We start from the raw sequence: 11423 nt of genomic DNA on the forward strand, positions 1-11423 counted from the left end.
TATAGATAAAAATTATTATTGAAAATATTTATTTTATATATATATATATGATATGATAATATTTAGATTATATATTTTTTTAAATGAGTGTTGAAAATAATTAATTAAAAGTAATTATGTAGTGAGTGTAAAGTATATAATGCTATAGTCATTTTTCTTTAGCATTACTCATAGAGATCATTCTTATAAAATTAAGTATTTTTTAATAGTTTAGACTGTAAAATGAAAAATAAATATATGTTTTAAGTGGACAACGTGCTCCTTTAAAAGTTGTGGGTATTTAGATTTTGTCATCTAATTGATCTTTTATTTAAGGGATTAAATATACAAATATTCAATTAAAAGGGAGTAATTTATTAAAAATACAAATACCTTACTTGTGAGATATTTTAAAATGAGTTGAGTTATACTAATAAAATATCTTACTTGTAATCAAAGCGCTATATTACACACCTAACGCTAAACTGAGCGGGGAAAAATCTCTGATTTACATAGTGGGCAGGGCAGCGCTAAAAAAATGAAGCAGCAAAAGATCCAAAAGTAACGAGTGAAGTTTAGTGAACCAAAAGCAACAGGTGGAACCGAGAACCAGATCAAAGAAAGAAAACTGCGATGGCTCTAATCCCTTTAACCAATTTTTATTTTATTTTTCACATTTCCAAAATAGCAACCCTGACCCGAGTAATAAATAGGCCAGCGTTTATGTGCATGCTAATATCAGTAATCGTGCACCAACAATTCCATATCATCCACCAACTACCCCGTCGAGTTTATCAAGAACTAGCAACTCCATTTGAAACGCCTTTTCTTTCTGACGCTACAAATGGTTTGGCACCTCCCGGGCCACCTGCAAGAGCAGCTCCCGATCCCTTTCCTTCTCCTTCTGAAAGGGCTTCATCTCCATCTGCCTTCTCTAGTGATGCGGCTTCTGCAACCACCGGTTCCTTTATCAAACTTCTATCTGAAGAAGCTTTTGGCAATTTCTCTTTCACTATATCTGTTGCAGCATCACTCGGCTTCCCAACCTTTTACGACAAAAATGCATTAGATCTCTGCCCAAATCATTGCAAGCTGCTTACTAAATATAAGTATGTGCTTGTGCCGCATACACTGAAAGATGCATAGATGAAAGTTCTCTCTGAAAGTATTCGGTATCATATTTTACTTCATCGTACTCTCATTAGAACGCAATTGTATTAAAATTTAAGTAGGGAAGTGCCCAGCACTGAAGTTTTCATATATGAGAAAGTTTAATGAAAGCATGCCCGCATAAATAACTAAAGTGGGGTGGAAAAAAACAGGAAAGAAGATATCTCCTGCCTGCATTTGAGGCTCCTGTTGCTTAGATTTTTTTTCCAACATTGTCCTCTGGCGAGCCTCATAAAATCCAAAATCATCCAGAATGCATGTCTTGCTAGAATGACCCTTGAAGATTTTAAGAATTTGAACACCCTGATCAAACTTAACCTGCAGCGGAAAGCAACAGTTCAATTTTAATATAACAAAATAAAAAGTAGAAACGAAAACTAAAAAAGGAGAGCAAGCCCGTGCATGCACACTGACACGCACACTCTCACCTCTTGTGTATCCCTGCTATTAGTGACAGGCTTATTCTCATTGTTTTCTAGTGTTATGTGCCTTAACAAACTATTAGGAAGATCCTTTATGATATGCCACTTCACAGAGAAGCTACCATTCCACTTGTCCTGCTGCCAACATGCCAAGGTTTTCTCAAAATTGACAGGGCCAATCATCTCTGCTAAACCCACAAATTGCCCACTACCATTGACCTATAATAACCAGTTAAAGCAAAGAAACAAAAAGTGTCAGGAAAAAGTAAAACCAAGAAACAATATGCAATAGCGAACTTAATAGAAGGCACCAAACTACTCATACTCACAGAGAATAACAGAAATACAGGACAGCCACTGGGCTTCTCCTTAGCTTCCTGATACGCTGCATCCAGCTTCTTATTGCCATTAGAGGTGCTGGCCCACACACTATATTTAATACTATTATGGACATCATCCTCACTATAAGATTTAAGAACAAAGAATTTTGCATCCGAGCAGTCCTCAGGAGAATCTTCTCTGTTGTACTCTTCCTTATTTGGAATTATAGGAAAGTTAGCCTCTTTATCGTTCTCAATCAACGGGAGGTTCTTTCCTTTAATTGCTAAGGTGATATGTCCACACCCCTTCTGGTTCCTAAAATCAAAACCCTTGGCTCTAGGTCCCTTACTCAGCTCATTTGATCTATCCAAATTCTCATTGCCATATGCTATAGGTCCACAACCCCATTTTTTATACTTATTATCAATAGCTAGCCCACGCCCACTCGTCTTTGAATCAAAGCCAAAAGAGCGAAAACCAGAACCAGCTCTGAATGTGTTTCCATATCGACCATACACTGCATTGCTTGGGTACAGTTGGTTCGTGATTCCAGGAGCCATGCCCAAGCCAGATGTTGGTCTTGCATTGTGCCAATTCTGTGATGAAATAAATATATCTAATTCTCAATATCATCAGATCATTACCGATAAAAAAACATCATCATATCATTGATTATCAAGACAGAGTTTACTTTTAAATATGATTGGCACAAACCCACAGAATGAATAGCTGAGAGATACAACCTATTGATGGAATAAGTACAAAAAAGTTGGGCATATATTATGTAATTACAACGAAGCACCAAGTCGAGACATCTTTCCACATTGACAGACTGACAATCCAACAAACATAAAAATCATGACAGGAAATTGGAGGATAATATTCCTAAATGAATTCTTCACTATTAGTTGGGTATAAAACCTGATATGACCCTGCTTGGGAAATTTCAAGAAAAAGAATTGCCATGAACTATTTATTTGTTTATAACTAATCATCAGTCAATTGATTATAATCCATTTCTGATACTTCAAGTGCTTTCCCTACACCCATACTTTTTATGCCACAGCCTCCACCGACAATATCAAGAGAATGAAAATATAGTAGTAATGCAACTTCATACCATGAAATGGGGAAGACGACAAAGATTTTGATTCCTTTGCGATGAGAGGTTGTTCGCATGCATGAATGGTGAAGAGGAACAAGCACTTGCCCCACACATTGACTGACCATCTGGAATCAGCGAGGCATTGAAGGAAGGGATTGGCAGCCTAATTTCATCAAAGCCAAATCTTGGATCCAGATTAGGGAATGAAGGAATGCCCACTGGAGAGCCTCCCCTTCCATAAGAACCATATGCATTCAAAGATGAGTTCTGGACACAAGGCTTCAAGCTATTCTTTTCATTTACATGTCCACCAATTGCTATCTTATTGGGGTTTCCTCCACTTGCAACCAATGGGGGTAATTGATCAGTTGCAGCTGAAGTTAAAATTTCTCCCTGAGGCACTCTAACTTGGTTGGCTGCATAAGGTTGAGTAGTCCAGGTAGAGACTTCATGATAAGGAATAGGGTACTGGTAATGTTGAGCCCCACACAACTGACCATCCTGCCCCATGGTTGGAGTGGGTGAACCGGGAGAGGGATATGGTCCATATGGTGAGTAACCATAACCTTGGTGATACATGAAAGAGCCATTATCACCATAAAGACTCTGAGTCAACCAAAACAAAAGGAAATTATTCACAAAAAAAATAAAAATTAATAGAGGGCAGTACTCAAAAGGTTGCTCAAATTTCTTCAACTTCTTTTTAACTAAGAAAAAAAATTAGAAGCAATAAATCAAATGTAGAAACAAAACCCACGAAAAAACCTGAAAATAAAAGGTATGAAACCCATAAAAAATACAGATCATGGAAAAATACGCCAATCAAACCATTGGTTATATCCCGACTCACATAGTTGAAAGAAATTGATTTCCCATAACATACTAAGTCTTTGATGAATCTCCTCACATTAATTCAGATGAAAATTTACAGTAACAATTGTCCCTAACAATAACTCAGTGAACCAAAGCCAAGAACTGAAACGATGACATTGTGATGCAGAAAAAAATTCAAAAGATCACCAGGTACATCCACAATACCACCAATGAATATAAACATACTTATCAGGAACACAAACAGATAGAGTAACATGTAGAACTTACATGAGCTATTCCACCATCAGGATTCACATATTTAGAGTAGTCATTCCACTCATTACCTTGCCTATCATAACCTGAGGAGACATTTCACTCCAAGATGTTATATTGCATGCGAAAGAATAAACATCAAATCATAACATTTTGTAAATTTCAACCAGAAAAGGAATTTGTGAAATAAATATCTCAAAGAGGCCTAACATGGCATTTGCCTGGTATTAAAAGCTTACCTTACCTACATAATAGTAAGCAGATGACTGATACCCATTAGGAAAGTTGCTTGCATTTGGGTTCAATGGCTTGGTCATTCCCTTAGTGTGGTTACTCGAATCCACCAGCCCAAACTACATTGCAGAAGGTTATTCACAACCGATCAGTACATCATATTACTGAACATACTACATGTATGTCCAAAAACAAAGATTTGAATTCCCAATAAACTGATAAACCAACCAATAAAAAAATGGTGAACCTACCATCTTTGCAGGATTAGTAACTTCAAGGGCGTCAGATTGAGAGTCTAATGACAAATTCTGCAGTAAATCTGTAGTTTCTGTGATAGCAGGAGTAAAGGGGGAATAAACCCATTGACAAGCGCACATATTAAACAACCACAAACACATACACAAACAACCTTGAACGAACCAAAGAGTCATCAAGTCACAGCCTAATATAACCATACACTAAATAGTTGAAGCTAGATGCAGAGTTTGAAGACAATTAGAACCAGGAAAGCCTGGGGAACTTCGCACCCAAAAGGTTATCAAATTCATACACACCACAGCTATAGAAATGTCAATAACTAATTAAATGAAAATTTTATCGATCATAAGAAGCAAAAGCTCAGGTATACGGGACATATACAAAATTAAATGAAAGAACAAATCAAAGGCTGCATGCACGAATTAAGCTTATTAAAAAAACCCCTAATTTAGCCCAAAACACATACACACACTTTAAGGATCTGCCTTATGGAAAACCAAGCAACGTGCGTGTGTGGGTTGTGTGGGCGAGAAAGCATACCCAGCTGAGAGTAAGTGGTAAGGATACGATCGGACGGTGGGGCAACGGTAGCCATGGTCGGATCAAGTGACGATATATATATATGTTGAGAGAGAGAGAGACAGAGAGAGATTTGTGTGTAACTTCAGGGAGAAAACGAGGGAAAGAAAGACCTAACCTAAATAGCCCAAACGTTTGGAGTCATGGACGTTCGTCTCATCACGTGACCACGTCTAAATTTAAGCAATTCAATTTTTTTAAAATTTTAAAATAAAAATAATATTAAAATTTTATATTCTAATAATATTTTAATATTTTAATATTTTTATTTAATTTTTCTCTTTTTTATCAAAATATCTAAATTTTAATTATTTCACTATTATTTATAAATTTGTTACCTCATCTTAACATCAAGCGACAAGTTTGACAAATTGAATGAGATATAAAATTCTCATCTCATCATCATAATTTTTTTAAATTCTTACATAAAATATAATAAATAATTCAATCTTTTCAAATCTCAAAACAATAATAATATTAAAAAAATAATATTTTAAACTTTAATCTAAAACTAAAAATTTTCATCTCATTCTTTAAACCTGCCCTCCTCATTTGATTATACAAATGAAATGAAAAATTTGTAAATAATAATGAGATCATTTATGAATAGCAATGAAATAATTTAAATTAAGATATTTTATAGAGTTTTGAAAAATGAGAGAAAAATAGTTAACTATAATTATTATAAAGTTAAAATATTATTTGAATATAATTTTTTTAATTTTATTTTTATATTTTGAGGTTCAAAAAAATTGAATTATTTTATATATTTTGTTCAAAAATTTAAGAAAATAATAATGATTAGATGATAAATTTAAAATTTTAAAATTAAAAATATTTATATTTAAATAATATTTAAATATTGAGATAAGATATATTAAAAATATTGTAGCTTTTTAGAAAAAAATGAGATTGATTGAAAAATCTATTTTTTAAAGAGTCTCTCTCTTTTAAAGAAACTATGCCAAATTTGAACCTCTAAACTTGTATTATATAATATGAAGCTAGCTACTCTGTATTATACGAAGTTAACTTGTATAATACGAAGTTAGCTACTCCGTATTATATACACAAAATGACTATTTTGTAAATTGAAAAATATACAAGAATATTAAATCAAAATTAACTAAAGTGTAAGAGAATTTTCTCCCACTTCACAAGCCCACTGGATTTCGATCCAATAACCGACCCTATGACCCAAACTTGTCCATGAAGCAAGTAGTCTATAAGGATGTAATGAGACAACTAATTGAATCGTACAGTGACACACTGACAGCAAGTGCAAAGACGCCACCAGGAGCTGCTCGCCTACCAAGGAAGGGCTCGAAAAACTGTTGGAGAAGGTGAAGACGAGAGGGTGAAATGACAATAAGAGGGTAACCTTAGGGTGTGAGAAAAGGCGTTGCATGCTGGAGTGTGCGAAAATGAAGGCTGAAAGTGAGGTTGAGCTTTGGGAAACGAGGTTTGAAACCAAAACCTCGAGCGAACAGTAGAGAAGAGCAAGACTCGTCAGAAAAGCCGGTCGGGATATTGCAAAGGAGAATCAACCAACAGTGGACGGGATTATGCCCGGCAGAGCTACCCCTAAGGGCATTTGCGATTAGATCCCTCCCGAGGAGAGCAGCCCGTTATACGGACACTTCATCTGCATGAAGCTCCCGCACACTCAGAGCCTTTAGATCGCATCAGAGATTTCAGAGGATATGGGTTGTCATCCTTTCCATGCCATTAGTGTAACCAAAGTATCAGGCATCATTGCGGACACCACGGACATAAGACAATTCCTCCCGCAGACCCCGTATGGTAGTATACCGAGCCTCCAAAGCGTGCCTTGCCTCGGCCTGGTCGGTCTCCAAATCCCTCATTCATTTCCTTTCGTCTTCGAGGGCCTTTGTCTTGTCCGTCAAAGACTGGGAAGCCTTCTTGAATTGCTCTATCAGCCGCTTGTATGACCGATCGTCGGAGTCTTGCCACTTGCGTAGCTTTGAATTTTTGGCCCACAGCTGCTCAAGCTCCTGCTGATAGTTGTCGAGAGACTTTTGTAGCCCCTCCCTTGACTTGTAGGCAAATGCCACCTCAAGACGAAGAAGGCCAACCCCATCCTGGGACTTCGACAAGTCAACGAGGGCCTCCTCAACCTCTTCTTTCTTCTTCTTCTGCTCCTCCACTGCACAAGCTGTGCAAGCGAACAAAGTGCTCTATTCTCACTCACCACTTCCTCTCAGCTGTCCATGATGAACGCCGCCAAACGCTCCAAGCCTTGCCACATAAGTCCGAGTCAAAATCCAAGAATGAAACAAATAAGAGGCGCATAGAGCTTACAAGCAAATATTTTACCCCCAGTGAAAAGCCTCTTGAGCCTGCTATCTGCCTTGCAGATATGGTTTACACAACTCTTTGTAGCTGTGGACCAATAGTGCTCAAAGACCTCATCAACAGCCTCTTTATCCGCAGTAAGGATGGTAGGCGCCATAGCTACCTCAGTCAAAGGAACGCCCGCCATTGTATTCTCGTCCCCAGCAACGGCTCTTGCCACTTCATCACCAACTGAGGTGACCTCGATCTTGGGAGGCCATGTCGAGGGGCGAGGGGATTGTTGAAGGCCCCCCTCACAACCAAAAGGCCCGGCGGGTCCCAGGAATGGTTTTAGTGGCAGACCCGAGGACCAGTGGCTCAGGTTGAACATTTGTGACAACTCTTCGAGACAATAGCACGACACAAGGAATATTTCGCGATCGTCATCGCTTTCTTGGGCGACGGCGGCTTGGGCCGAATAACGAGTACCTCCACAAAAGGACCTTCGGGAGGAATGAGAAAGTCGTTAGAGTCAGCTCCAATGAGGGAAATCCTCTGGGCCTTTTTTCCTTTCCCTTCCATCGGCGGGCAGGGAGAGCGGCTGCGGACTTGGGACGTGACCTCCCTTTGTGGGAATGCTACGTCGGAGAGCAAGTTGGCCCCTAAAGGGGGGGAGACACCGACAAAGGCTATTCTTGGCTAGCAGAACCTCCGAAAAGAACTTCGTCCGGATGGGCCTTCGCCCAAGCATGGACGACCTCGATCTTGAGTATCTCGTCCGGGATCACAGTAGGACGATGACCCTTGTCATCGCCCACAACCCCCTATATGGCGCAAACAGGGAATGTGCGCCGATTGACTTGGCCAATAGGGAACTCCCACCTCTTGCCATAAGTGTGACGACCTCAACTCAGAAGATTGTGGGTGAGGAAGAACTCACGGGCTGTGAGATCTGGGTAGTCAGCCCCTACCTCTTCCAACACGTGATGCCAGATGATGCAACACGACACAAGGATCTTCCACGCACTAGGAGGGAGCTGAGCAGACTCCAACTTGAAAAATTCCAGCACTTCTCACACTCGACAATAGAAGGGCGGCCTGAGGCCACAAGAGAAGAGGTGCATCGCCACTTTAGAGGCATAACCTTTCGAATCTACCACCCCTTCGATAGGAAGAGATACCTCGAGTTCCAAGTTCCATAGTTCAAGGAATCATGTAGGTCTCCCTCAACGACTCCAACTCAACGAGAGTCATCTCCGAACGCCACGAGAAACCAACAAACTCCTTTGAAGCAATGTTGCCCTGTCCATCTGCAGCACTAGCAGCGTTAGAAGGCCTGGCCAACCCAAAAGGACGCGAGGATTTCTTGGGGGCCATTTGCAAACAAAAAGAAGTGCTTAAATGAATAAGAGGACTTGGAGAGAACAACATAAGGGGAAGAGCTTGAAAGATAAAGAGGAACACATGATACATAGCATAAGAGAGAATAGACAAAGTAACCTGTTGCTGAGAATGAATGAGACCTTATATCAATGTTTTGAATACCGTACCGATGACTGTTTCGGTCGAGATATTGAAATGATATATTTCGGTACCGATATCATTTTGGATATCATTTCGGAATAGTTTATATATAAATAAATTATATATATAAATATATATAAAAATTATATTCTAAAATAATAGTTTATATATGACTAAATTATATATATAAATTATAAACAGTCTGGTATGAATTGGGGGGTCAAAAAATGAAAAAAGAAAAAGTAAATGCCAAAATATTGGCCAGTACGGGCTGAAATATTGGACGGTACAGGCCGAAACAGTCATTATGATCGGTATGAAACAACAGGCTTCCATGTACTGGCTACACCATAGAAACGGTATATTTTAGCTTTACTGGCTGGTACGGTACGAAATTCAAAATATTGTTTATATAGGCGAGCTTGACGGTTGATATCCCAAGGCAGTAGGCATCCACGCGCCCCAAGGAGTACCAGAATCACACGATTGCCGCGATTCCAGCAAAACGTATCCAGTGATGCGACATAAGAAACAAGTAATCGCCTTACGTGAGTAATGATGAAGGGACTGAATGGGTGCTATTTAATGCGGAACGAAACCGTTAAAGTACAACCATGGAAGTTGAAGGGGAACCGTTGCCAGATATTGCGTAAAGACGAAAAGGCCACTCGAATATAGCTGGGGAGCAGAAGTGCAACACGTGAGCGCCAATAAGTCCACAACCCCCATTCCAAGAAAGAAAAGGTTGCATAATCACAATTGAGAAAGTTGATTAACCAAGGAAGAAAAGACACAATTCCTCTCGATTGGCGGGATAACTGTAAGGTGATTTCCCCCTTAAAAGTAAACAATGATGGCTTATGGGACGGACATGCTTGACATCGCTCGGTCGTACTCCGCTCATGGGGACTTGTACAGGGCGGAACGGGAAAAGACGGAGAGCCTTTGATTTTCTGACATGGGAATATCGATGGATAACCAAAGACACTAGCAAAATAAAGCAAATCGAAGAATTATACCGCATTAAAGACACCACTACCTGAACTACATGCCACATTAATGACACCGTTGCAGAGGCACTTTGCATTAAATAACTCTGATAAAAGGAACAGTGAAAAGGACATGAACTCCATGGGGGTAGACACGATTTGTCCCCCAAGCTCCCGGTATAAATAGCAACTTCTAGGTACGAGAAAAGCTCTATGTTCTTTAGACTCTCTCATTATTTACAAACTTCTAAGAGACTTTACTAACTTTGACATCGGAGACTCTCCGGCTCTAAGACTTCCCTCTCCCAGTTGCATTCTTCTATACTTTTGCAGGCCCAATTATGAAGAACTGAATTGCTGAAACCTGACTCAAAGGTGTACCAAATATGACGTTAATATAAAGTTTTAAAAGTAGACTGGAATAGAGAAAAACAATTTTTTTTTGTAAGATGTGTCTATGATTCGCATGCCAAATAAATATGATAACGAGGTTTAAATGTAGGATTACTTATAATGAAAAAGTTTCAGTGATTGGTGCGATGACAAGGCTTTTGAAAATTTTGAATAAATTTTATAAAGTAATGGTTATAATGTAAATTATATGTTACATTAAATTAATAAAAAATTGATGAGTCTTTGTAAATCCAAGATTTACAATCACATCAATATCTGTAATAAAAATAGAAGAAATAATTTATATAATGTTTTGTTGTGGTATGCAAGATTTGTTATGAATTTAGAGTCGAACACTGGCTATTATCAATCTGATGCCCGATCGAATAACAAAAGAACACAGAGCTAATTTTGTTTCACAAATTAACCATTTAGCTTTGCTTAAAACTTCAAAATCCAAACCAATTGTAGTGAAACACGCAGTATATGAGACAAGTATGAAGTTATTGTTGATTTTGACGAAGGCCAAAAAGAGCACCCAAGCCATGGCATATGCATCATTTGCCCATCTTTCGAAGACAGTAAAGGGTCACATTCAATTCAAACTCTTGCACAAAAGATGGCATTCGAAAAATTAGTAAAGAAGTTGGCCCAAGAATGAAATAAAACTTGGAAGACCCACGACCACACACCCTATTGCACTATTCTTTTTTTTTTTTTTTTTTTTGTGTGGTATCCGACAAATCTTCTGCTGTAATTTGAATTATATAGGTGAAAACTCAAACCCAAAGCTATCTGAGATACTGTAATTATTATTATTATTATTATTATTATTATTATAATAACAAAACGATAATTTCTTCTTGTTAAAAAAGGAAAAAAAAGGAGATAATAATAATACGCCACAAGTTGTCTTAAAAAAAATTAAATTAAAATAAATATCCTATTGGGTATTACAAGGCCACAGTTGCACGAAGATGTGTCTAATAGACAGCACACCGCTGTACATTGATATTTATATTTAATACAAGCCATAGTTATAGCCATGACCACAGAGATAAAAGAGAG

The 11423-nt window shown here is 38.2% G+C and overlaps 1 protein-coding gene across 4 annotated transcripts; it reads right to left on the reverse strand.

Moving 5' to 3' along the window:
• Nucleotides 1-553: 553 nt before the first annotated feature.
• LOC108983583 (YTH domain-containing protein ECT4-like) lies at nt 554-5264 on the reverse strand. Of its 4 annotated transcripts, none has more exons than XM_018955273.2 (9): nt 5116-5264; nt 4569-4636; nt 4328-4436; nt 4099-4169; nt 3013-3603; nt 1901-2488; nt 1578-1790; nt 1321-1467; nt 554-1025 (listed from the first exon to the last, which is right to left on the reverse strand). In XM_018955273.2, the coding sequence occupies exons 1-9, from the start codon at nt 5168-5170 to the stop codon at nt 774-776; spliced, it is 2094 nt and encodes a 697-aa protein (XP_018810818.2). In that variant the 5' UTR covers nt 5171-5264; the 3' UTR covers nt 554-773. The 4 variants fall into 4 exon arrangements, with proteins under 4 accessions (XP_018810818.2, XP_018810819.2, XP_018810816.2 ...); XM_018955274.2 differs by having other exon boundaries at nt 4569-4645; nt 5143-5263; XM_018955271.2 differs by having other exon boundaries at nt 4569-4645; nt 5116-5263.
• Between the last annotated feature and the right edge of the window lie 6159 nt (nt 5265-11423).

Source organism: Juglans regia, chromosome 3 (assembly GCF_001411555.2).
Source record: "Juglans regia cultivar Chandler chromosome 3, Walnut 2.0, whole genome shotgun sequence".
NCBI lineage: Eukaryota > Viridiplantae > Streptophyta > Magnoliopsida > Fagales > Juglandaceae > Juglans > Juglans regia.